Genomic DNA, 27,083 nt, shown 5'->3' with positions numbered 1-27,083 from the left:
TTACCTCTCAATGGCCGACCAGATCTTCAGCCCATCATCCCTGTAGTAGTAATTGGGGATGCAGTCAACCCCGCGCTCTTGGATGTCATCAGGGAAGCAGAGGGAGGTGTAGGTCAGGCAGGACATGCCCTTGGCCATCAGCACCTTGGTCCCCTCGAGCCCCGAGCCCATGGCCTGGGAAGGGACCAGAGACAGAGCCTTCAACCTCTGAGCCACTGGACCAGGAGGTGGGTTAGAATGAAATACCGCCACGATCTATTTCAGCACAACACGGCGACGGACAATACACCCCATGACAAATGTGCCTCCCCGATGTTTCGCTTTGCATTGTACCTCAAAATGACCGATCACTCATAACACCCATGTTTTCACAGAAACGTAGAATCGTGGGGCTGGAAGGGACCTTGAGAGGTCACCGAGTCCAGCCCCACCACGCCAAGTTAGGACCAAGTCAACCTAGACCACGCCTGAATGGTGTTTGTCCAATCAGTTCTTAGAAACCTCCAAGGACGGAGATATTACACCCTCCCTTGCATGCCTGCCCTTTTAGAGAGAGAAAGCTTTTCCTAATATTTAACCGAAATCTCTCTTGTTGCAGATTAAGCCCTTTACTTGATTTAGCCCATTAGAATCATAGAAGATTAGGGTTGGAAGAGACCTCAGGAGGTCATCTAGTGCAAGCCCCTGCTCAAAGCAGGATCAACCCCAACTAAATCATCCCAGCCAGGGCTTTGTCAAGCTGGGCCTTAAAAACCTCTAAGGATGGAGATTCCACCACCTCCCTAGGGAACCCATTCCAGTGCTTCACCACCCTCCTAGTGAAATAGTGTTTCCTAATATCCACCCTACACCTCCCCCACTGCAACTTGAGACCATTGCTCCTTGTTCTGTCATCTGCCACCACTGAGAACAGTCTAGATCCATCCTCTTTGGAACCCCCCTTCAGGTAGTTGAAGGCAGCTATCAAATCCCCCCTCACTCTTCTCTTCTGCAGACTAAATAACCCCATTACTTCTTGTCCTGCCTTCAGCAGGACCAGAGAACAATTGATCACCATCCTCAACAGTCCTCAACATATTTGAAGACTATCAGGTCCCCCCTCTTGGTCTTCTCTCAGGACTAAATGTGCCCAGTGTTTTTTTAACCTGGCCTCATGGGTCAGGGTCTCGAAACCTTTTATCATGTTTGTTCCTCTTTCCCAGACTCTCTCCAATTTGGCCACATCTTTCCTAAAGTGTGACCCCCCCCACCAGTTCTCCAGCTGAGGTCTCACCAGGGCCAGACAATGACCTCCCAGGTTTTACACATGACACTCCTGTTAATTCAGCCTAGAATTATATTAGTCTTTTCCCCAACTGCATCGCATTGTTCTCTTATATTCCATTTGGGACCCCAATATAACTCCCAGATCCTTTTGAGCAGTACGACCCCCCCTCCCCCACCCCCGGCAGCCAGTTATGTCCCATTGTGCAGATGGGCATTGACGTTTTCCTTTCACAGTGGTGTACGTTGCACTTCTCTTCATTGAATTGCAGCTTGTCGATTTCAGCCCAATTTTCTGAGCTGTCACAGTCGCTTTGAGTTCTAATTCTGCCCATTCCAGAGGAGGCCAGTACCTCGGGTGACAGGCCAAGTACGTGGCTCTGGGAGGGGAGTGGGGGCTAGTGGTTTGAGAAGGAGCTGGGAGCCAGGACTCCTGGGTTCCCTCCCCGGCTCTGGGAGGGGAGTGGGGGCTGGTGGGTTAGAGCTGGGGGGGCTGGGAGCCAGGACTCCTGGGTTCTCTCCCCAGCTCTGGGAGGGGAGCGGGGTCCAATGCCCCTGACTATGGCATCCTCTCACCCTTTCAATGTTCCCTCCGCGTCTGAGTAGCAGGGTCCTGGCCATGATGTTGATGTGCAGCGTGTAGCGGGTGTGGGGCAGCAGCAGCTGGGGGGGAAGAGACACAGGAGTGGGTGAGGACAAGCAGGCAGCCCCCCCCCCCCCCGCCACCCCTGCACGTATCCAGGGAGGGGCAAGGACCCGGCCCCTCCAAGAACCCTTCTCCCCTGACATCCAGGAGGTGGGGGATGTGCTGGACCGTGATGGGTAGAACGCGGCCAGCGTGGGGCAAGCCCAGCCTGGCACGCCGGGCACACACACCCTGCTGGGCACACGCAGGTGCAGCTGGGCACAGCTGGATGCCGGCAGTGGGGCCCCTCTGGCACACTTCCCCTTCTGGGCTCTTCTCTCCCACACATCTGGGCACAGCTGGCCCCCGGCCCCTCTCTCACCTTGAAGAGCGGGTGGCACATGGGCAGCTGGCGCAGGGTGGCCAGGGTGAAGGCCTCGTCGATCAGGTGGGTGAGCAGCAGGTGGCTGACGGCCTCGTGCACCAGGAACTCGGTGTAGCGCACCCAGGTCTTGGCTAGGATCCAGTCCCACTCGGAATCACTGGGCAGGAAGATGGGGCTGTCGGGGCCTGGGCACTGGCTGAGCTGTGGTGGTGGTGGGGGGGGGGGCGGGAGAGAGACACAGGAGGATTGCGGGGGTGGGTTGGTACATGCCGGGGGTGTGAATCCTGCTGCTTCCCCAGGGGAGCCCAGGGGCTGGGACCAGCTGCCAGGATGAGGGGACATGACAGTACAGCAAATCCAGTGTTAGGAAGAGGAGACACACAGCTGGGGTATGTGTACACACACAGAGGCACACACAGAAGGGTATGGGGGGATTAGGGAGCCAGGACTCTTGGGTTCTCTCCCCAGCTCTGGGAGGGCAGTGGAGTCTAGTGGTTATAGCAGGGCAGGGCTGGGAGCCAGGACTCCTGGGTTCTCTCCCTGGATCTGGAAGGGGAGTGGGGGATAGTGGGTTAGAGCAGGGGGTCTGGGAACCAGGACTCCTGGGTTCTCTCCTGGGCCGGTCCCTTAGACGGCAATGCCCAGCCCTGGGACTGTGTAGGGGTGGGGGCTGCGTGGGGGTCCCAATGGGCAGCGTGTGGGGGTGCCAGGGGCTGTTACCTGGATGGCCACGGGGACGAGCTCCCCGGAGGGCTGCAGGTGCAGCAGGCAGAGGGGCGCGGCGATGTACTGCTGGTAGCCGTTGATCGTGTTGGCCGGGACGCCCTCCAGGATTTTATAGTCAACGAGGAAGATGTTCCCCTTCTGCAAGGCACAGGGAGAGGAGAGCAGAGTGCGAGGGCCACCGTATCTGGGGGTGCAGAGCGGGGACCCCGGGGCATAGGGGAAAGCTGGGATGCTAGTGCTGTGAGCTTCCCCAGCGCAGTGCCCTCTCCCAGTGCTGTGAGCTTCCCCAGAGCAGTGACTCTCCCAGTGCTGTGAGCTTCCCCACAGCAGTGCCCTCTCCTAGCATTGTGAGCTTCCCCGCAGCAGTGCCTCTCCCAGTGCTGTGAGCCTCCCACAGAAGTGTCCTCTCCTAGCATTGTGAGCTTCCCCGCAGCAGTGCCTCTCCCAGTGCTGTGAGCCTCCCACAGAAGTGTCCTGGGACTAGCCCCTGGAGCCGAGTGGCCAGTGTGAGTGCAGCCACTGGCTCTGGAGTAGGGCCCGCTGGACACCTCTGACCTGTGGCTGCTCGTGCCCAGAGTGATGCTGGGGAGGGAGCCAAGAGCTCAGACCATGGTGGAGTCCCCCCAGGGGTGTCCCTGGCACCCCACTTACCTCCAGCTCATCGTGCAGGCTGGTGCTCTCCCCCAGGGAGGAGGCCACCATGGCCGGTGTGACAGGGAAGTTGCAGGGAAGCTCCATGCAGCGCCGGATCACCACCGGGTGGACCCCGTTCAGGAACTGGGACCCGAAGAATGTGTCCTCTCGCCAGTGCGCCCGCACGTACTCTGGGGGGACACGGGCAGGGCAGCCACGGGGTTAATGTGCCCTGTCGGGGCTCAGGGGAGCCGGGTTCGAGTCCTACCCTGGGTGCCCGGGGCAGCTTTCAGCGTCTCTCGGGGCCATGGCCTCCCTCCGCTGGAGAATGGAGCTAACGGTCCAGCATGAGGGGGGCCCAATCTCAGTGGGGGTCTGGGCAGCACCTGGCACAAGTGGGTCCCTGATCACGATTGGGGGGTCTGGGCAGCCCCCGGCACAAGGGGGTCCCTGAGCGCGGTCGGGGGGGGGGGGTCTGGGCAGTGCCCAGCACAAGCAGCACTGGGGTCTCTAGCCGCTTGTGTCACACCCGTCCCAATCACCCTGCTCTGTGCGTGGGGGCTCCCGTGGGCCCAGGTGAGCGGGATTCGGGGGTGGGTCGGGGGTCACCCACCTGTGATCGGGGTCTTGTTGAAGCAGAAAACCTTGTTGATGTCGTCCAGCTTCGCCCAGGAGTTGGTGCAGCTCAGGAAACCCTTCAGCCACAGCTCCACCTGCCTGGGGGGGGCAGAGCAAGTGTGTGGGAACAGGCCGGGGGTTCGGGCCTGTCCCCGGGAATGGGGCGGAGATGGATGGGGCGCGGGGCAGGGTTAGTGTACAGGGTTGTGTACAGCGTTAGGGTTGTGTACAAGGTTACGGTTACTGTACATGGTTGTGTACAGGGTTACGGTTACTGTACATGGTTGTGTACAGGGTTACGGTTACTGTACAGGGTTGGGGTTAGTTTCTAAGGACAGGCCTGGGCCAGGCGCTGGGAACGGGTCTGGCCATGGGGAAGCAGCACCTACGCATTCCCCCCACGCAGCAGGAAGTTGGTGCTCTTGGTGAAGGAGTACATGGTGTTACAGTCCAGCTCAATGACGTTCTCCACCGCCAGGCACCGGGGCAGTCCGGGGGCGAACTCCTTCCACCTGGGCAGGGAGAGACCATGAGGGATGTTAGCCCTGGCCTGCCGCTGCCCTGCCAATCCCTCAGCCACAGTCCCAGGCTGACCTGTCCTGCAGTTCCTATCACCCCCTCCATCCCCGGGACCCCTATGACATTATGAGTGTAATATAATATCTCATTGAAAGATGACAGGGCCAGAAAGAGTTAATTAACTCACAAACTGACCTGGCCTATGGCCAAACTTTAGAGACTGGTTAGGAAGACATGTAAATGAACAGAGCTTTGAAATGCAGCCGGCATTGTTAGAGATAGAAGGGTAGGTGTTTGCTCGGGTCTTGTGATGTAAGCAAACAAGTCTTGTCTATTGCTGTGGCATTGATTCAAAGATCAAAAAGGAATATTAACATTTAGGAAGACACTTGAATGAAATAGTATTATTGTCTCTTTGAAAGTTGTGGTTGTGGAAGAAACGAACTCCACTCTCAGGTTGGAAGCAACAAAATCAGAGACAGCTTTATTCAGGACATGCAATTGTAAGGGAAGAATACAGCTGACAAAGAGCATCTCTGCCTCAGTTTCTCCAAAGTACAAGCAAAATCACACAAGCATTTATACCTCTTTGTGACGTGCATTAATTAAAAACATCTGCATTTTAGTGAGGCTATTTGCTATCTAGTCCAGTATTTTCTCACTTTCTCTTCTCAAACATCGTTATCTCAAGGCTGGGTCACACGGACTATTCTGCTGTTTCCCACTCGCTTCTGACGTGAGCCCTGCTTCTACAGGTCTCGCGCTATTAGGCTAAGACTTGACAGAACAGTTGCTCTGTCTCTTATATGGCTACACTTAAACCCTCTCTTTCTTTCCCTGCTTCCACAAGGATAAAGGAGTTTGAGGCGCAAGTGGTGTTCTCGTCCATCCTCCCTGTGCAAGGAAAAGGCCTGGGTAGAGACCGTCGAATCGTGGAAATCAACGAATGGCTACGCAGGTGGTGTCGGAGAGAAGGCTTTGGATTCTTCGACCATGGGATGGTGTTCCAAGAAGGAGGAGTGCTAGGCAGAGACGGGCTCCACCTAACGAAGAGAGGGAAGAGCATCTTCGCAAGCAGGCTGGCTAACCTAGTGAGGAGGGCTTTAAACTAGGTTCACCGGGGGAAGGAGACCAAAGCCCTGAGGTAAGTGGGGAAATGGGATCCTGGGAGGAAGCAAGAGCAGGACAGCGCAAGAGGGGAGGACTCCTGTCTCATACTGAGAAAGAGGGATGATCGATGAGTTATCTTAAGTGCCTATACACAAATGCAAGAAGCCTGGGAAACAAGCAGGGAGAACTGGAAGTCCTGGCACAGTCAGGGAACTATGATGCGATTGGAATAACAGAGACTTGGTGGGATAACTCACATGACTGGAGTACTGTCGTGGATGGATATAAACTGTTCAGGAAGGACAGGCAGGGCAGAAAAGGTGGGGGAGTTGCATTGTATGTAAGAGAGGAGTATGACTGCTCAGAGCTCCGGTATGAAACTGCAGAAAAACCTGAGAGTCTCTGGATAAAGTTGAGAAGTGTGAGCAACAAGGGTGATGTCGTGGTCGGAGTCTGCTATAGACCACCAGACCAGGGGGATGAGGTGGACGAGGCGTTCTTCCGGCAACTAACAGAAGTTGCTAGATTGCAGGCCCTGGTTCTCATGGGAGACTTTAATCACCCTGATATCTGCTGGGAGAGCAATACAGCGGTGTACAGAAAATCCAGGAAGTTTTTGGAAAGTGTAGGGGACAATTTCCTGGTGCAAGTGCTGGAGGAACCAACTAGGGGCAGAGCTTTTCTTGACCTGCTGCTCACAAACAGGGAAGAATTAGTAGGGGAAGCAAAAGTGGATGGGAACCTGGGAGGCAGTGACCATGAGATGGTTGAGTTCAGGATCCTGACACAAGGAAGAAAGGAGAGCAGCAGAATACGGACCCTGGACTTCAGAAAAGCAGACTTTGACTCCCTCAGGGAACAGATGGGCAGGATCCCCTGGGAGAATAACATGAAGGGCAAAGGGGTCCAGGAGAGCTGGCTGTATTTTAAAGAATCCTTATTGTGGTTGCAGGAACAAACCATCCCGACGTGTAGAAAGAATAGTAAATATGGCAGGCGACCAGCTTGGCTTAACAGTGAAATCCTTGCTGATCTTAAACGCAAAAAAGAAGCTTCTTCTTCGAGTGCTTGTTCACGTCCATTCCACATTAGGTGTACGCGCGCCGCGTGCACGAACGTCGGAAACTTTTTCCCTCAGCGGCTCCCGTCGGGCCCGCAGGGTCTCCCTTCCCGCCAGAGCGGCGCCCCGCCCTAGCGTATATATATCCCTGCCGGCCCGACCCTCCCTCAGTTCCTTCTTACCGCCCGTGGCGACGTTGGAACAACTCTGTCTCTCGCTTGAGAGTGTCCCTTAGCATAGCCATTAGCAATAGTTATCAGTTCATAGTATAGTTAAGTGTTAGTGTTAAGTAGTTATTTACTTCTTCACAAAGACCAAAAAGATCTTGGTGATAGGGGTTTGGTCAACCCCGGCACCGGCCCTGGGCGGTGGGGCATGCCGCACGCCCAAGGCTTCAAGGCTTGTGCCTTGAAGCAGGCCTATGGCCTATGCCTCTGAGCGACCTGCACGAGTCGTGTCTCCGTTGCCTGGGGGAAGCACACCAGAAGGAGCGCTGTAAAATTTGTAAGGCTTTCAAGCCCAGGACAAAAAAGGAGAGAGACTTTCGTCTTAAACAGCTCCTCATGGAGACGGCGTTACAGCCCTCCGCTTCCACGGTACCGTCGGCTTCGGTGCGGAGTGCCCCGGCATCGGTCCGCGACCCGACACCGGCGGTGCAGACTAAGCTTACGGTGCCGCCACGGCGAGATCACGCCCGGCACCGATCTGCTTCGCCGGCCAAGCCCAAGAGCCAGCCCAAGGCCCGGGGTCGCTCCCCGCACAAAAAGGTGGCACCAGCAAAGACCGCAAGTGCGGCCAAGGCCGTGCCGGCCCCGATGCAAGTCCCGGTACCAGTGGCTCCGGCGCCGAAAGGCCCGTCGAGCCCCGGGACAAGCGCGTCGAGTGAGGAGGAAGGGCTGGAGGAACTGTTGGAACAGCCCTCCACCCCGGACACATTTGAGGCGGCAAAGGACCTCATTGAATTGTCCTCCGACAACACACTCCGCGCTAAAGACATTCCGCCGCGACTGCCTTCCAAGGGCAAGCCGGCGATGATGCGCCCATCGCGGTCGCCATCTCGGCACCGTTCACGGCGCCAGTCCCGGTCGAGCTCCGCCTCGGTGGACTCCCGGCTTCCCGCCACGCAACGGGCCACCAAACAGACAGGCCCCGATGCGAGCGAGGCACCGTCCCAGCAGCCCGGCTCGAACAGGCACCGGGACGCTTCGACGGCGAAGGTCCCCAGACCATCCTCCCGCAGCCGTTCCCAGTCCCGCGGTCAACAGTACCATTCCAGGTCCAGATCGGCATGGCGCTACTCACGGTCCCGGTCCCGACGGCACCGCTCCCCGACACCGGACCGGCACCGCCCCACGGCACAGCCGTGGCCCTCTAGGTCGCCGTCGCTAGCGTTGGAAGAGGGCTCCGGTTTCTCCAGATATGGCCGCAGAGGGCACGCCGCTAGAGAGCACGAGGCCTCTTGGCAACCGCATTGGAGCCATCCGGGACAGTGGCCGTTCTGGACCCCGTGGGCCTATCATCATCAAGGCCCTCCGTCCAGAACCTCGAGATCGGGCCCTTCAGGAGACCGGTCCCGCTCCCCACGGTGCCGACCTGCCTCCCGTGCGGAGGCCACGGTCTCCAGACCACCTGATACAGAGAGGGCGGACTCGGCACCGAGCCCGGCACCGTCCCTGACTCAGGGCAGGGGACGCACCCCGGAGGGCCACCCCGCTGAGGAGGAGTTACAGGAGGATGAGGACGCTTAAAAGGCCATGACCTCCTCCTCCTCACCGGATGAAGCCGTGGCGGGCACAACAGTGTCCGGCCCTCCCCCGATTGACCACCGGGCACACCAGGACTTGCTCCGCCGGGTGGCCCTCAATTTGGGGTTGCAGGCGGAGGAGACGGTGGAGCAGGAGGACCCCATGGTAGACATTCTCAGCCCGGAGGGTCCCTCCAGGATCGCACTTCCACTAATAAAGACGGTACAGTCAAATTATAAGACTGTATGGCAGACGCCAGCCTCCTCTGTGCCGACGGCAAGGGGCGTCGAGAGGAAGTACTTTGCCCCATCCAAGGGGTTTGACTTCCTCTTCTCCCATCCAGCCCCATGTTCGCTGGTCATTTCGGCGGTCAACGAGAGGGAGCGGCATGGCCAGCAGGCCCCAGCCCCCAAGGCCAAGGAGGCGAAACGATTGGACTTGTTCGGCAGAAAGGTCTACTCGTCGGGAGGCCTCCAGTTGCGGATCGCGAACCAGCAGGCGATCCTCAATAGACATAATTTTAACTCCTGGGCATCGGTGTCTAAATTTAAGGATGCCTTGCCTCAGGGATCGCAACCCAAGTTTGCGGCCATAGTGGACGAGGGAAAGGCGGTGGCCAAGACCTCGTTACAGGCCTCGCTCGACTCGGCTGATGCGGCCGCTAGGACTATCGCGTCCGGCGTGGTGATGAGACGCTCAGCGTGGCTGCAGGCTTCTGGTCTTCCCCCTGAAGTGCAAAACATCCTCCAAGACCTTCCGTTTGAGGGGATGGGGTTGTTTTCGGAGCAGACGGATGCCAGACTCCATGGCCTCAAGGACTCGCGGGCTACCCTCAAGTCCTTGGGGATGCATACCCCTGTGACACAGAGGAAGCCCTTCAAACCGCAGCCTCCACAGAGGCAGTACCAGCCTCGCCCTCGACACGAACCTTACCGTAGGCGGGGCAGAGACAATAGGCGTAGGCGCAACAATACGCCTAACCAAGGCCAAAACCAGGGCAACAATAAGCCGCAGCCGGGAAATAAGCAGGGATTTTGAAGATGCGATCAAGGACAGCGTACCTATCTCTTCTCCGGATCCTCCCCTGTGTTTCAGGGACCGCCTGTCCCGTTTTTTCCGTGCCTGGTCCCTTATAACATCAGACCATTGGGTCCTGCGCACGGTAGAGTCAGGCTATACCCTCCAGTTCTCCTCGCCCCCTCCCTCCCACCCACCACCCCCGTCCCTCTTCAGGGACCCCTCTCACGAGCAACTTCTCATGCAGGAGGTACAGACCCTCCTCGCTGTAGGGGCGGTGGAAGAGGTTCCTCCAGACCTCAGAGGAAAAGGGTTCTATTCCAGATACTTCCTCATTCCCAAAGCGAAAGGGGGCCTCCGTCCTATCCTGGACCTTCGCAAGCTGAACAAGTACTTGCGAAAACCACGTTTCCGTATGGTCTCCCTTGGTACCATCATTCCTTCCCTGGATCCGGGGGATTGGTACGCTGCCCTCGATATGAAAGACGCTTACTTTCACATCGCTATCCGCCCGGCCCACCGGCGGTTCCTGCGCTTCACCATCCAGCAGCGTCATTTTCAGTTTACGGTCTTGCCCTTCAGCCTGGCAACGGCCCCACGTGTCTTCACGAAATGCATGTCCGTGGTGGCGGCCTTCCTTCGAAAAAGACGGATGCGCGTCTACCCGTACCTAGACGATTGGCTCCTGGCGGGCCAGTCAGAGGCAGAGGTTCGCGCTCACGTGACATTGGCGCTACAAGTATTCCGTGAACTCGGCCTGTTAGTCAATGTGCCCAAGTCCTCACTAGTCCCCACACAGAGACTGGAGTTCATAGGGGCAGTCCTGGACTCGGTGGCGGCACGGGCGAGTCTTCCCGTATCGCGATTCCTGGCGATCCAGGAGGCCGTGACCTCCATTCAGAGATTCCCCACAACCACGGCCAGACGTTGCTTACAACTCTTGGGGCACATGGCGGCATGCACCCACGTAGTTGGACACGCCCGCCTCAGGCTCCGGCCTCTGCAGCTGTGGTTGGCCCAAGTATATCGCCCCAACAGCGATTGGACATGGTCGTCACGATCCCGGCTCGGGTATCGAGCGCCCTCGGTTGGTGGCTCGACCAGCAGCAGGTCTGTGCGGGTGTCCCGTTCGCCGCCCCACAACCAGTTCTGACGTTAGTGACAGACGCGTCAGACCTGGGTTGGGGGGCGCACCTGGGGGACCTGCGCACTCAGGGCTTGTGGTCCAGGGAGGAACAGTTGCTTCACATCAACCTGAAGGAGCTGAGGGCGGTTCGCCTTGCCTGCCAGACCTTTCACGCCACCATAAGAGGGCACGGCGTGTCAGTTCTGACGGACAACACTACCGCTATGTTTTACATAAACAAGCAGGGCGGGTCCCGGTCCTCTCCTCTCTGTCGCGAGGCGCTCCTCCTCTGGGACTTCTGCATAGCCCATTCAGTACACCTCCAGGCTGCATATCTCCCCGGGGTCCAGAACGGTTTGGCGGACCGTCTCAGCCGGTCCTATCTCATGCACGAATGGAGGCTGAGACGGGACATCCTCCGTTCAATCTTCCTGAGGTGGGGGTTTCCCCAGGTGGATCTGTTTGCCACCATGGACAACAGCCAGTGCCCGCAGTTTTGCTCCTTCCAGAACCGCAGTCCGGGCTCTCTGGCGGACGCCTTTGCAATCCCGTGGGGCGGGAACCTGCGGTATGCCTTCCCCCCGTTCCCACTCATCCACAGGGTCCTCCTAAAGACCCGCAGGGACAGGGCGACGGTCATTCTCATCGCCCCGGCGTGGCCACGTCAACACTGGTTTACAACTCTCTTAGAACTGTCAGTGACCTCTCCGATAGCCCTCCCCCTCCATCACGACCTCATCACACAAGACCGAGGTCGCCTACTCCACCCGAACCTGCCATCGCTGCATCTCACGGCGTGGCTTCTCTCTGGCTAAGTGAGGTGGAGCACAGGTGCTCTCAGGAGGTCCAGCAAATCCTCCTTGGTAGTAGGAAGCCCTCCACAAGGGCGACCTACCTTGCCAAGTGGAAACGCTTCTCCCTATGGTGTGAGCCTCAGCACGTCCAGCCCTTGCAGGCCTCGATACCACTGATTCTGGACTACTTGCTGCACCTCAAGCGTCAAGGCCTCGCCCCCGCTTCTATTAAGGTGCATCTAGCCGCCATATCGGCGTTCCACCCGGGGGAATCGGGGATGTCCGTATTCTCCAACCCCACTGTAGTCCGATTCCTCAAGGGGCTGGACAGGATGTTCCCCTACTCTCGCCCACCTATACCCCCGTGGGACCTCAATCTGGTCCTCACTAAGCTCATGGGGCCCCCCTTTGAACCCCTGGCCTCTTGCTCTCTCACGCACCTTTCATGGAAGGTCGAGTTTCTCGTGGCCGTCACCTCGGCTAGGAGGGTGTCGGAGCTGAGGGCCCTCACCTCGGAGCCTCCTTATACTGTCTTTCATAAGGATAAGGTGCAGCTTAGACCTCACCCTAAATTCCTCCCTAAAGTGGTCACGAGTTTTCACATGGGGCAGGACATCTGTTTGCCGGTGTTCTTCCCCAAGCCCCATACGGACCCACGCCATCGTAGCCTGCATACCCTCGATGTTCGGCGGCCGTTGGCGTTCTATCTGGACCATACCAGGCCTTTCCGCAAGTCGACTCAACTGTTTGTGGCCATTGCGGAACGGATGACGGGCCAGCCTATTTCGACGCAACGCCTCTCGGCGTGGATCGTGCTTTGCATACGCACGTGCTACGAGCTCGCCAACGTGCCTGCACCTCCGATCCGGGCTCACTCTACTAGGGCCCAAGCGTCCTCGACGGCCTTCTTGGTGCAGGTCCCGCTCCAGGAGATCTGCAAGGCAGCCACCTGGTCGTCGGTGCATACCTTCACAGCCCACTACGCGATCCACCATCAGACCAGAGATGACGCGATGGTCGGCAGGGCGGTGCTTCAATCAGTTATTCCTTGACTCCTACCCTCCTCCAATGGTAAGCTTGTGAGTCACCTAATGTGGAATGGACGTGAACAAGCACTCGAAGAAGAAAAGACGGTTACTTACCTTCTGTAACTGTTGTTCTTCGAGATGTGTTGTTCACGTCCATTACACTTCCCACCCTCCTTCCCCTCTGTCGGAGTCACCGGCAAGAAGGAACTGAGGGAGGGTCGGGCCGGCAGGGATATATATACGCTAGGGCGGGGCGCCGCTCTGGCGGGAAGGGAGACCCTGCGGGCCCGACGGGAGCCGCTGAGGGGGAAAGTTTCCGACGTTCGTGCACGCGGCGCGCGTACACCTAATGTGGAATGGACGTGAACAACACATCTCGAAGAACAACAGTTACAGAAGGTAAGTAACCGTCTTTTACAAGAAACGGAAGATTGGACAAATGAAAAGGAAGGAGTATAAAAATATCCCTCAGGCATGCAAGAGTGAAATCAGGAAGGCCAAATCGCACTTGGAGTTGCAGCTAGCAAGAGATGTTAAGAGTAACAAGAAGGGTTTCTTCAGGTATGTTAGCAACAAGAAGAAAGTCAAGGAAAGTGTGGGCCCCTTACTGAATGAGGGAGGCAACCTAGTGACCGAGGATGTGGAAAAAGCTAAGGTACTCAATGCTTTTTTTGTCTCTGTCTTCACAAACAAGGTCAGCTCCCAGACTGCTGGACTGGGCAGCACAGTATGGGGAGGAGGTGACCAGCCCTCTGTGGAGAAAGAAGTGGTTCGGGACTATTTAGAAAAACTGGATGAGCACAAATCCATGGGGCTGGATGTGCTGCATCCGAGGGTGCTAAAGGAGTTGGCGGATCTGATTGCGGAGCCATTGGCCATCGTCTTTGAAAACTCATGGCGATCGGGGGAGGTCCCGGATGACTGGAAAAAGGCTAATGTAGTGCCCATCTTTAAAAAAGGGAAGAAGGAGGATCCGGGGAACTACAGGCCAGTCAGCCTCACCTCAGTCCCTGGAAAAATCATGGAGCAGGTTCTCAAGGAATCAATTATGAAACACTTAGAGGAGAGGAAAGTGATCAGGAACAGTCAGCATGGATTCACCAAGGGGAAGTCGTGCCTGACTAACCTAATTGCCTTCTATGAGGATATAACTGGCTCTGTGGATGAGGGGAAAGCAGTGGATGTGTTATTCCTTGACTTTAGCAAAGCTTTTGATACGGTCTCCCACAGTATTCTTGCCGCCAAGTTAAAGAAGTATGGGCTGGATGAATGGACTGTAAGGTGGATAGAAAGCTGGCTAGATCGTCGGGCTCAACAGGTAGTGATCAATGGCTCCATGTCTAGTTGGCAGCCGGTTTCAAGCGGAGTGCCCCAAGCCCAGTCCTGGGGATGGTTTTGTTTAATATCTTTATTAATGATCTGGAGGATGGTGTGGACTGCACTCTCAGCAAGTTTGCAGATGACACTAAACTGGGAGGCGTGGTAGATACGCTGGAGGGTAGGGATCAGATACAGAGGGACCTAGACAAATTGGAGGATTGGGCCAAAAGAAACCTGATGAGGTTCAACAAGGACAAGTGCAGAGTCCTGCACTTAGGATGGAAGAATCCTATGCACTGCTACAGACTAGGGACCAAATGGCTAGGTAGCAGTTCTGCAGAAAAGGACCTAGGGGTCACAGTGGACGAGAAGCTGGATATGAGTCAACAGTGTGCTCTTGTTGCCAAGAAGGCTAATGGCATTTTGGGCTGTATAAGTAGGGGCATTGCCAGCAGATCGAGGGACGTGATCGTTCCCCTTTATGCGACATTGGTAAGGCCTCATCTGGAGTACTGTGTCCAGTTTTGGGCCCCACACTACAAGAAGGATGTGGAAATATTGGAAAGAGTCCAGCGGAGGGCAACAAAAATGATTAGGGGTCTGGAGCACATGATTTATGAGGAGAGGCTGAGGGAACTGGGATTGTTTAGAGAAGAATAAGGGGGGATTTGATAGCTGCTTTCAACTACCTGAGGCGGGGTTCCAAAGAGGATGGAGCTCGGCTGTTCTCAGTGGTGGCAGATGACAGAACAAGGAGCAATGGTCTCAAGTTGCAGTGGGGGAGGTCTAGGTTGGATATTAGGAAACACTATTTCACTAGGAGCGTGGTGAAGCACTGGAATGCTTTACCTAGGGAGGTGGTGGAATCTCCTTCCTTGGAGGTTTTTAAGGCCCGGCTTGACAAAGCCCTGGCTGGGATGATTTAGTTGGGAATTGGTCCTGCTTTGAGCAGGGGGTTGGACTAGATGACCTCCTGAGGTCCCTTCCAACCCTGATATTCTATGAATGACGGAGGATAAGTGAGTTATAAAGGGAAGGGATCTCAATTTAAACCAGAAATGACTAAAATACATCTTTGACTGGATCTATGAATAAATCTATGACTGGGTTTGGACAGTACTTGCTTTTTAGGCAAAACAATGAATGATGCAATCTGAAGCTGGTATTGCGTCATACATGATATGAATTGCATCATGTTATTCCATGATGCAATCATAACGAAGCTTACATCACTGAACAAATTGCCCTATATCAGCTCTAGAAATCATACAGTGTCGTGCTCTCTTATTTGTCAGTGTTTGATTTTGCAAAGGGACACATTTCTGTTTAGCCAAAGTGAGCAGAGATGCCTCGTACTTGTGTGAACAGTGCAGATAACTTCTGCTATGTTTGTGGTGAAGTGACTTTTGCATCACAAAAGCGCGGTATAACCACTATGGTTAAGAAAGCCTATCACCTTTATTTTGGCTGCAAAATTGGAGATCAGGACAAGAGTTGGGCCCCACGCATATGCTGCAACACTTGTGCAACAAATCTTCGCCAGTGGTTGAACAGGAAAAGGAAATCTATGCCTTTTGCAGTGCCAATGATTTGGAGAGAGCCAACAGATCATACCAGCAATTGTTACTTCTGCATGGTGCAGGCATGGTGCCTCCAGTTAGGAAAGGTGTGTCAAAGAAGAAAAAGTGGACTGTGCATTATCCAAACATTCCATCAGCTATACGCCCAGTACCCCACGGAGAAGGACTGCTGGTTCCTGATGCACCAGAATCATTCTCACTTCAGTCAGACGAGGAAGAGGAAGAGGATGAAACTTCTGGTCCTGAACCATCAATGTCACAGGACCCACATTTTCTCCCATCCTCCTCCTCTGAACCACACCTCATAACACAAGGTGAACTGAATGACCTTGTCAGGGATTTGGAACTACCCAAGAGTAAGGCAGAGCTGTTGGGCTCCAGACTACAGCAGTGGAATCTCCTGGCAGGTGATGTTTGGGTTTCCATGTTCCATGACCGTCAGAAGGATCTTGTCCCATTCTTCTTCATGGAAGGTGATCTTGTAGCCTGCAACAACATCGATGGTGTGATGGCAGCCCTCAACATCGTTCACGATCCAGATGAGTGGAGACTGTTCATTGATTCATCAAAGACGAGTCTTAAAGCTGTTTTACTGCATAATGGTAATGTTTTGCCATCAATTCCAGTTGGTCATGCAGTCCATACAAAGGAAACCTATGACAACATGAAACAACTTTTGAGGTGCATAAACTATGACCAACATCAGTGGCAGCTTTGTGGCGATTTGAAGGATGTTGCTCTCTTGCTTGGTCTGCAGACTGGATACACAAAGTACTGCTGTTTTCTCTGCGAATGGGATAGTCGTGCAAGAGATTCCCACTACATCAAGAAAGATTGGCCACTCCGACAGTCATTGGAGCCTGGGAGGAAAAGTGTTCAGCATCCACCACTTGTTGAATCAAGGAAGATTTTGTTACCACCGTTACACATCAAGCTGGGTCTGATGAAGAACTTTGTCAAGGCCATTGACAAAACACAAGCAGCTTTCAAGTACCTCCGTGGAAAATTTCCAAGGTTAAGTGAAGCTAAGATAAAGGAAGGTGTCTTTGTTGGTCCTCAGATTCGTGAACTTCTATCCCTTATATTCTATCGAGATGATGCATTTGACCATGCACTGCGTGGCAAGGAAAAGACGGCATGGAAAGCCGTCCAGTTAGTGGCAATAAATTTTCTCGGAAACAACAAGGCAGACAACTACAGGTTGTTGGTGGAAAACCTCCTCAAGGCATACAAAAGCCTTGGTTGCAACATGTCACTAAAGATACATTTTTTGCACTCTCATCTAGATTTTTTTCCACCAAACTGCGGAGCAGTGAGCGACGAGCATGGCGAGCGATTTCACCAGGACATTGCAACAATGGAGAAATGCTATCAGGGCAAATGGAGCCCATCAATGCTTGCAGACTATTGCTGGACAAGAGATGCTCCATTTAATGAATACAAGAGACAAGCCAAGAAGCGCCGAGTAGACACTGAATAGGATTGAACTATGTACATAATAGTTTTTTGCCTTTTGTTTCATAATAAATTTTATTTCTATAACCCTTTTGCTGATTTTTAAAGTGTTACATAAACAGGACAGGTGAAATATTATCATGTAAAGCAACCATAAACACATGAAAAGACCTAGGTTTACAATTTATGATTGAAACTCTACTATCTACACAATATACATAGACATAAAATGTAAAAACTTAAATATCTTAGAAACAGTAGCCAATCAGTTGTTTTAATTGTCATATTTGAATTCAGCACATCAAAATACATACTAAATAGCACATTTTATCTCTGAAGCAGACGACTTCTCAAAAATTGTAGACCAGTGTTATCCTGTGCTAATTGCCATGATGTTTGGGAGAAGGGAAGTTAAGCCTATTGTTTTCTCAGGCCAAAAGGCTGCTGGAAATGTATACAAACCCTGGGACATGATCCTGCTTCATCTCAGATCTGATTTGGGGTTCAAGAGGGGGAAACCTTAAGCCAGAAGGATTGAGAGCCCTAGTCACTGACTGGAGTCACCCTGAATATGGACATTGGACTATAAGCTATGTGGGGAGGGATAGCTCAGTGGTTTGAGCATTGGCTTGTTTAAATCCAGGGTTAGGAGTTCAATTCTTGAGAGGGCCATTTAGGGCTCTGGGGCAAAAATCTGTTTGGGGATTGGTCCTGCTCTGAGCAGCGGGTTGCACTAGATACCTCCTCAGGTCCCTTCCAACCCTTATCTTCTATTTCTAAAAGGACTCTTGGCAACTATAAACTCATCTCTGCTATGTACCTGAACCTCAAGAATTGAATTCAAGTCTGTATGTATGTTGATCTTTTAACCAATACTCTCTCGCTTTTCTTTTTAAATAAATTTTAGTTTAGTTAACAAGAATTGACTATAGCATGTATTTTGGGTAAGCTCTAAGTTATAATTGGACCTGGGTGTGTGGCTGATCCTTTGGGATTGGAAGAACCTTTTCTTTATATGATGAAATAAGATTTTCAGTAATCATCACCATATCTGACATGTGTGTCTGGATGGAGGCCTGAGGCTGGGTACTTTAAGGGAACTGCATTGTTTGGACTTCTGAGTAACCAGTGAGGTAATACAGAGGCTGTTTTGGGCTGGCTTGGTAAATCTAAGTATTGGATGGTTTCAGAGTAGCAGCCGTGTTTGTCTGTATCCGCAAAAAAACAGGAGTACTTGTGGCACCTTAGAGACTAACAAATTTATTAGAACATAAGCTTTCGTGGGCTACAGCCCACTTCTTCGGATGCATCCGAAGAAGTGGGCTGTAGCCCACGAAAGCTTATGTTCTAATAAATTTGTTAGTCTCTAAGGTGCCACAAGTACTCCTGTTCTTTTTCTAAGTATTGGAATATCCACCAGCTTTTGGGGTTTGTCTGCCCCGTTCTGTTTGCAGTTCACCCTAATTGAGTGACCTCAGCCGGCTCCCACGGGCAGCATCGTCAGAACCCCACACAGGCATGAGCCCCGGGGAGCTTCCCCCAACCCCCTCCGGCATCTCACTCACCCATAGCACTCGCGTCGGTGCTTCAGCTCAGCCTGCCGCTGCTCCAGCAGCAACGGGGAATCGGCATCGTCACAAACTATCTGGCCTGGGGGAGAGAGAGAACGTGAGAGAGAGAGAGGGGGGTGTACATGGGGATAGATAGATAGATGCATAGATAGATAGATGGGGATGGGGATGGATAGACAGAGGGGTGTGGATGGGGATAGATAGATGAGGATGGGGATGGATAGACAGAGGGGTGTGGATGGGGATAGATAGATAGATAGATGGGGATGGGAATGGATAGACAGAGGGGTGCAAGGGGATGGAATGATAGAGGGTTGTGTATGGGTATGGATAGAAAGAGGGGTGGATGGGGATGGATAGACAGAGGGGTGTGGATGGGGATAGATAGATAGATGGGGATGGGGATGGATAGACAGAGGGGTGCAAGGGGATGGAATGATAGAGGGGTGTATATGGGGATGGATAGAAAGAAGGGTGTGTACGGGGATGGATAGATAGAGGGGTGGATGGGGATGGATAGACAGAGGGGTGTGGATGGGGATAGATAGATAGATGGGGATGGATAGACAGAGGGGTGCAAGGGGATGGAATGATAGAGGGGTGTATATGGGGATGGATAGAAAGAAGGGTGTGTACGGGGATGGATAGATAGAGGGGTGGATGGGGATGGATAGACAGAGAGGTGTGTACGGGGATGGATGGATAGAGGGTGTGTGTGCGGATGGATGGATAGAAGGGGTGGATGGGGATGGACAGATAGAGGTGTGTGTACGGGGATAGCTATCTATGACCCCAAGTGACACCAGGTCATCCCCCATGTGCCTTCCCCCAGCCCGCAGCCTTTCCCCTCCCGCAGCTCCAGGGTGCGGTAGCCCTCAATCCACTGGTAGCAGGGGAAGCGGTAGCGCTGGCCGTGGGGGGAGACGACCTCCACGAAGCTGCAGTACCAGTTGTCGGTGGGGTAGAAGGAGTAGGGCTCCTTGTGGAGCCGCACCAGGACGATGTCCCCCAGCCAGCGCCGGCTGCACAGCTTGAACTCCTCCACCTGCAATGGGGGGGGGGGGGGGACCGGAGTGTGAGGGTGTGACTCAGGGATTAATCCAGCAACTCAGGGGTGAACCATCAGCATCTGTTTCCTCCCCCCCTCAAAATAAAACACATGTTGGCCTCCTGTGCCCCCATTGTGTGGAAGTCTCCAAGGAAACACAGATCTGTCAGGTCACTGTTGCAACTACTGTTCTACTCAGCACCTATCTTTCATTAGCCTGGAGGTAGAGGCCAAGGTTTACCGGTTTGGCTACAGCTTGAGGTACCTCAGCATAGCCGAGCAGTGTATAGGAGAAGGGCACAATCCCTTTAAAGCCTTTGTGAGCCCTCTAGTGGTGCCCACCATGTTTTAGAAGCTGACACAAATGGGTGAGAGCAGCCGTGTGCATCTAAGCTTGGCCTCAGTTAAAGTAGAGGCCGATGTCCTGCTGTCAGCTAATTTTTGCAGCCACGTCCCCAGCTGCTGCCATTTGGCACTGACGCCTAGGGGAGGAGATCCTCTGCTGGGGATAAACAAATCCGGGTTGCTTCATTGTGCCGGCAGATCCACGGACACCAACGGAGATTACGGCCCCCCATTCGATCGGGCGTTGCACAGACGCCGATGGATCTCAGGGTCCTGGCCGGCCAGGGTTAGGGTTAGGATTAGGGTATGGGACACACAGAGACAGCCCTTGCTCCTGGCCTATTCAGGCATAGCTTGGGAGGAGTCCAATGGCCCAGGGAGGAGACCCCTCCTGTTTCTACCCCAAGCGAGCCTTCTCTGTCACAACCCGAACTCAGAAGGGGTCCTGGCCACTGGACTGTGGCCCCACCCCCTGCTTGACCTCTCCCCCGTGAGGCCCCACCCCCCACTCGCTCCTCTCCACCCATCCCCCCACTCTCTCCTCTCCAACCGTCCCCCACCATCTGCTGCCCGCACCTCTCTGCCCCCTCCCCACCAATCACTTCTCTCTGCCCCTCCCCCACACCCACTCCTCTCCACCCCTCCCCCACACCCGCTCCTTTCTGCACCTCCCCCACCACCCACTGCTCACTCCTCTCCACCCCTCCACACCTCACTGACTGCTCTCTGTCCCTCCCCCCAGGAGTGGGGGGCAGGGCGGGGGGTGGGGCCTCGGGGCACAATGGGGACAGGGCCACAGTCTGGGCGCCAGGGCCCCTGAACGGTTAATCCAGCCCTGGGGCAGACGTTGGTGAGACAGACCCGAAGCAGAGCTTTGTGTCAGCTTGAAAGTGCCTCTCTGTCGCCAGCTAAAGTTGGGCCGATAAAAGATATGACCTGCCCTCCTACTGTGGGCCGGACACGGCTACCCCAGCTTGGCAAACCACACAGGCCGGCCTTGTACGTGGGACCGACAAGGTGGATACCCGTGTCTAGAAGGTAAAAAGACAACAGGATCCTCTGGATTGATTTTGCTCGGACTTGCATTCGGTATTCAAACGATTTTCCGGACTCTCGGACACAACAGGCAACTTCTTGTTAACCTTCGGCCAGGCTGAAGAAGGGGAAACTAGAGGCGTCAACACGCGAGGGTCGAAAGGTTTCGGTCCTAGTGCAGGGGCAGATCGGCGCGGTGTGGAAAGGCGGCAGTTCGAGATCGGCGCGCCGAAGCGGTGCCCCCGTCCTGGATTGGAATGGCTTGGCCTCATTGTTCCGAATCAGACTGGGGAAGGGTGGGCGTTTCCTCCCAGAGGGGAAGCTGGTGGTTTTAGCGCTGGAGGTCCTGGGTTTGAGACCGGCCGGCGTTGTTACCAGATTCGCCCGTCACTTTGGGGTACGCTCATTGATTAGGGTTACTCTTCTGAGTGTGGGGGGGGTGTGTGTGTGTGTGTCTGTAATTCTATCAATGTACTGCTTGTGTCACTTGTGTTTTCGTAAGGAGCTCTACTTCTCCCTTCTGCAAGTCCCCTCCCAATGGAGCTATCCTGCAGGACCTATCCCTAGGGCTGGGTTTCTCCAGCCCCAGAACCGGATGTGCGCGCACACACACACACACACACACACACACACAGCAAGTCTGAGCGGATTGGGTCAATCAGCACTGTCAAGATGACCCCTTATATGTCTCTGGACTCACTGGGCTGGATGAAGCAGCACTTCCAAGCTGCCACCCTCGTGTGTCCCAGGTTCAGCACGTCCCTATCCTCACTCTCACATCACAATTGTACTGGTAGTAACCCACCCGATGAGCAAACCCTGGAGTATTTTTGGCACTACAGGGATCTTTAGCTTAGGTAAGAGGAGCGTCAATGGGGGAAGCCAAAACCACAAAAGAGTAAAGTTCAGAGAGAGAAGGAGGGAAGCAGCCAGCTTAACCATAAAAGTTATTTATTGAATAATAGTGATAACCACACAAGGAGAGCCTAAACCAATGTAACAGTTACATTATTAAAGATTGCAAAAGTAAAACTATACCTGATCAAACAAGTCAGGGTTAGAAAGTTATACCTGAGGTAGAAAAGAAAACAGAGAGAGAGAGAGAGTTGGGATCTCACCGCTCCATGAAGCTTGGACTGGTCGAGATTCCAGGTGATGGTGATAGCTCAGGGTCCTGAGGGCAAGAGACAGGCAGAGCCCCCAGCACGAACAGTCAGGAGAAGATGAAATCCCGGTGGAACTGATGCAGAGTTTGGATCCAGGCATCAGAACACTTACTGGAGTGTGGGTACGGGTTTTTTTTGTAGGGAAACAACAATGGTTCAAGGGAGAACACTAGATTTGTTTATAGGTAAGCTGATGACTCAAGGGTTTTCTTTAGACTAGACAATAGGAGCTGATCACTCTTGACTATGGGCGGTGTTCCTTCCAGGGAGCTCACAATGCAATTAGGCAGCTTCAGTATTTTGGATACCAATCAAGGATTCATTACTAGAATTGGTCTGATCACTGCTGAGCTGGGTGTGGGCAGGCGTGGGGTCATTAGCATCTGGAGCAGACATCCCCCAGGATGCAGTGCTTCCCTGCCTTTCTGGTCCTAGAGTTCAGTGCGGTTCTTGCCTTGGAATCTCTGTTCTCCATTCTGTATGCTAATAGAGATGCCTCCCTGTCCCATCTTTGATGCAGATGAGGCAATGGGGAGTTGCCTTAATCCTATCACCCTTGTTAGGAGGGGTCTAGGTGTGTCTCCCATCCACTCTTCACTGCTCTATGCAAGTTTTTCCTCTGATCGGTTTTGGTGCAAGCAGAGGCGGGGGGGTGTCCTTCATGAGTCAGACAGGCTGGATACTGCACCCTGGTTCCCCAAGAACACAGAACTGACTGGTGTCAGCGTCCATCCTGGGGGCTGGAAGACGTGGGTCTCGTCCTGTGTGATGGGTACCGTGGTAGGGAGGGAAGCAGTGGAGCAGCAGTGCTGCGGGCACTTCACAGCCGTGCTCCATCATGGGCAGGCCGGGAACAGGAAGTCTCCTGACACGGTTCCCCCGGGGAGAGGCAGGCAGCCGAACTTGTTCTTCAGCCTCCATGCCCCAGCCGGTGTCAATGGGCGTTTCTCCATTGGAGTCAATGGGGCCAGACCCCTACTGGTGTCAATGGGTTTCTCTCCGTTGGAGTCAATGGGCCCAGATCCTAGCTGGTATCAATGGGCGTCTCTCTATTAGACTCAGTGGGGCCAGATCCTCAGCTGGTGTAAATCAGCATAGCTCAGTTGACTCCCATGCCCGTTTTTAAACAGGCTGCTTTTCCAATGGTCCCCACTAGGGGGAGCTGTTCCCACTGCCCTTCGCTGTGGGGGAATTAATGATCTCTGGGACAGTACTAGGGTTTACCATGCAGGAACCTGTCCCCCCCTTCATGTGGGTGGATCATCCCATCCAGGCCCACTATAGTGCTGAGCTGCCCATTCCAGCCTCCAGCTGCGGAGAGAATCTCCCTCCGGGAGCAATCGCGGGACGTGATCGATGCACGAGACACCTCCGTGGGAAATCGGCAACTTTGGGTCTGTCTTCAGGAGAACAAGGCTGAGCTGAGGGAAACTACAGGTGGCTGGGAACCAGGACTCCTGGGTTCTAGCCCCAGCTCTGGGAGGGGAGTGGAGTCCAAAGGGACCAAGAGAGAGAGCTGGAGCCAGGACTCCTGGGTTCTGTCCAACAAACTCACTGTGTCACAGTAGGCAAATTTCCTGCCTCTTACAGTGACTCAGGTTCCCTGTCTTTGAAGCAGGTTCTGTAATTTGTACCTGCACCAGGCCAGGCATGTGACCTGCAATTAATATTCCATTTTTCTCCCCACCTTATTTTTCTTGTTTATTTGCTTTGTGGGTTTGTCAGTTCAGGGAGCGACTCACACTCTGTGTTGGTGCAGGGGGGGGTCTGGGCAGCGCTGGGCATGGCGGGGCACCAATCTTGGTCAGAGGGGTCTGGGCAGCGCCTGGTACAACAGGGCCCCGATCTTGGTCAGGGGGTCTGGGCAGCGCTTGGCACACTGTGGTCCTGTTGTAATAAATATAAAGACCAGGTGGCCCGTCTCTCTTATCCTGCTGGAGATGGGTTGGTTTTTAGAAGTCAGCCTATGAATCCACAAAGAAATATTGGAACTGCTTCAGTAGATCAGACCTATAGGCCCATCTACCCTGGCCTCCTGCCTGCTCCTTCCTGATCCAGATGAGACCATGGGCCCATCTACCCTGGCCTCCTGCCTTCTCCTTGAATTCCCGGATCATACCATGCATCCATCTACCTTGGCATCCTGCTTGCTCCTTGCTTCCCGGATGAGACCATTTACCCTGGCATCCTGCCTGCTCCTTGCTTCCCGGATGAGACCATGGGCCCATCTACCCTGGCATCCTGCCTCCTCCTTGAACTCCCAGATCATACCATGCGTCCATCTACCTTGGCATCCTGCCTGCTCCTTGCTGCTCTGGATCATACCATGGGCCCATCTACCCTGGCATCCTGCCTGCTCCTTACTGCCCTCGATCAGCCCCACGGGCCTATCTAACCCAGTGTCCCGTCTCCCACAATGTCCAGTCCCAGCTGCTTGAAAACAAGAAACCCCATCAAGGAGCAAGTTGCAATAACCTGCCCGTAAATGCCGTTTGTCCCTCATCCCCGGGAGCTTAGGGAGTGGAGAGAGAGCAGGGATCTGAGGGTGAACAACCCCGGCCCATGTTTATTGCAGCAGGTGGAACGCCTGATGCTCTTACGGTTGTTCATAGAAGTATTTAATCCTCTTGCAAAGCCACCTCCTGTATCCTGGACAGGGGTGGGGGAACGTAAAGTCCTTTCATCCGATCAAGTTTTGCCCCTTTTGTTGACTGTCCTGGTTTTTTTTTTGGCCATTATTATGGTTGTTACATTGGGGCAGTAGCGGTTCCGGTTATGGACCGGCAGCCCGTTACGCTAGGGGCTGTACCTCTTGAGGGACTGTAGCCCGGTCGAGGGCAGTGGGGGATTCTCTGTCACTGATAAATTTGCAATCACCTGGTTCGCTGTAAGTTCCACTAGTTAATTACACTCCCTGTTAACAAACTGTGTCTTATTTGCCCAGTTTCAGCATCCCGATACTGGCTTTTCTTAGACCTGTCTCTGATAGAGGAAAGGACCCTTTGTGGTCACATTTCTGCTACTTAAGGCGTGGGACCAAGTCACCCCTCGTCCTTTTCTTTGTGAAGCTACACAGGTCAAGCTCTTGGCTTCTGTCCCTCTAAGGCAGGTTTTCCAGGCCCTTGATCATTCTTGTAGCTCTTCTCTGACTTCTCTCCAATTTATCCACATCCCTCTTGAACTGGGGGGAGACCCCAGAACTGGACTCAGGACCCCAGCAGCGGCCTCCCCAGGGCCAAATCCCCCCCAAAGCTGAGATTCTCACATGACTCCAGGCGCTTTATATTTTCCGTGTGTTGTTGTTTTTTTCTTTTTGAGCCATCTGTAATATTTATCTGCCACCCATCACCACCTCACACTCTGTAATTTATTTAGCCTAACCACACCTTCTAAGGCAGGGCTATGCTATTATCTCCATTGTACAGATGGGGAAACTGAGGCAGAGATGGTCTAAGTAACTTGTTCAGGGTCACGCAGGAAGGCTGTGGCAGGACAGGGCACTGAACCCTCATCAACCACAGTCCAGCTGATTGCTATAACCGCTGGACCAGGGGTAGTCAATAAGCCAATCACAGGCCAAATCTGGACCACCAGATGCTTTTGAACAGACCTCAAAATCTTTTTATTTACTTCTTATCATTATTGGGGTTTTTCTTATTAATTTCTCTGGAGGCTGGACCTTAACTAGACCTTGGCCAAGAAATTTGGACCATGACAAAAAATTGACTACCTCTCGCCTGGACCATTCTGCCTAGTACAACTGTGTAAATACTGGATTTCTCCATTTGGGGAATTCTGACTAACAAAAATAAAACAATGCCATTTTTGAGTGAAAGCAAAAAATGAAATCTTCAGGGAATCAAACAGGCAGGGGAAAAATAATGGCGGGACGAAGGGCCTGAAGCGAAAAGTGTTGTTTTGATTTGGGGCATTTGAAAGAAGTTTTTTTTCCCCAACTTTCTTAAAAATAAAATTCAAGGAAAAATCATTTTGAAATAAAAACAAAAGAAAAGACCTGCGGGGGGAGGATTTTTTTAGGGTCCCCCTCCTAACCAAAACAATTTAGTAAAACTGACACAAATTTGCAAAAAAAAAAAAAAAAAAGGTTTCAGGGACATGGAATCTTCATTTTTCATTAAAAAAAAAACAACAACAAAAGTTTCCATCAAAAAATTTCACATACCAAAAGCAGTTTGGAAGCTTTTCTCCACACTACTGAGGGCTAAAAGTTTATATTGTAAAACTAAAGCTGTGATTCTTCCTAGCATGATCCTTCAATTCTAGGAGCTGGAGCTTTAAGAAAAACATAAAGTATCTCCAGACACTTTCACCTGCTCCACGTTCATGGTTTTAGGCTTTTCTATGCACCCATGAGGGCTAGAGACTGAATGGTTTTTTTTAAACAAAAAAGGGAGTGTCTCCCGTCATGATCCCATGACTCCAGAAGCTGGGGATTGATGATCAAACACCCTGCCATATCGACGGGGTGGATCTGTCCACAGAGCATGGCCCCGTTCTACTAGTACTCACCGCCCCGGGGTTGAAGTCCTTCCCGCAGTTGTCGAGGGGCTTCTTGTCGCTCTCCTCATGGGTCCCCACCAGGGTGATGGAGATGGAGCTGAATGTCCCAGCTAGCAGGAAGTTCCCAGTGGCGATGCGGACTTTATAGATGCCCATCTTAGTTGGGGAGGCACGGAGGAGCGTATCTGGTGGGATTCCTTGTCCTGCTGTCTGTCTGTCCTGGAGATCCGGCGTTGTTGTCTCCTGCTCCTGGACAGGCTATAGTTTTTATATTCGCTGCTCACCGTCGGTGACGCAGCTGTGGGTTCTTTGATGGCTCAGTCACTCCCCAGCCCTAGGGGAGGACAAGGGCAAGGCAAATGGAGGCTGGCTCAGCTAATTTGCACCTCCAGC

General features: G+C 53.5%; 1 protein-coding gene across 1 annotated transcript; it reads right to left on the bottom strand.

Annotated features, from left to right (window-relative positions):
- Positions 1-26,846, bottom strand: LOC135889306 (arachidonate 12-lipoxygenase, 12R-type-like). Its single transcript, XM_065417163.1, has 10 exons — positions 26,700-26,846; positions 19,416-19,620; positions 18,570-18,654; positions 4,640-4,762; positions 4,246-4,349; positions 3,651-3,823; positions 2,994-3,137; positions 2,271-2,474; positions 1,840-1,926; positions 1-174 (listed from the first exon to the last, which is right to left on the bottom strand). Exons 1-10 carry the CDS (start codon positions 26,844-26,846, stop codon positions 1-3), a joined length of 1,446 nt encoding a protein of 481 aa, XP_065273235.1.
- Positions 26,847-27,083: the final 237 nt, after the last annotated feature.

The sequence above is a fragment of the Emys orbicularis genome, chromosome 15 (assembly GCF_028017835.1).
Source record: "Emys orbicularis isolate rEmyOrb1 chromosome 15, rEmyOrb1.hap1, whole genome shotgun sequence".
NCBI lineage: Eukaryota > Metazoa > Chordata > Testudines > Emydidae > Emys > Emys orbicularis.
The sequence above is the reverse complement of the archived record's forward strand: the minus strand, read 5'-3'. Positions and strand labels throughout refer to the sequence as shown.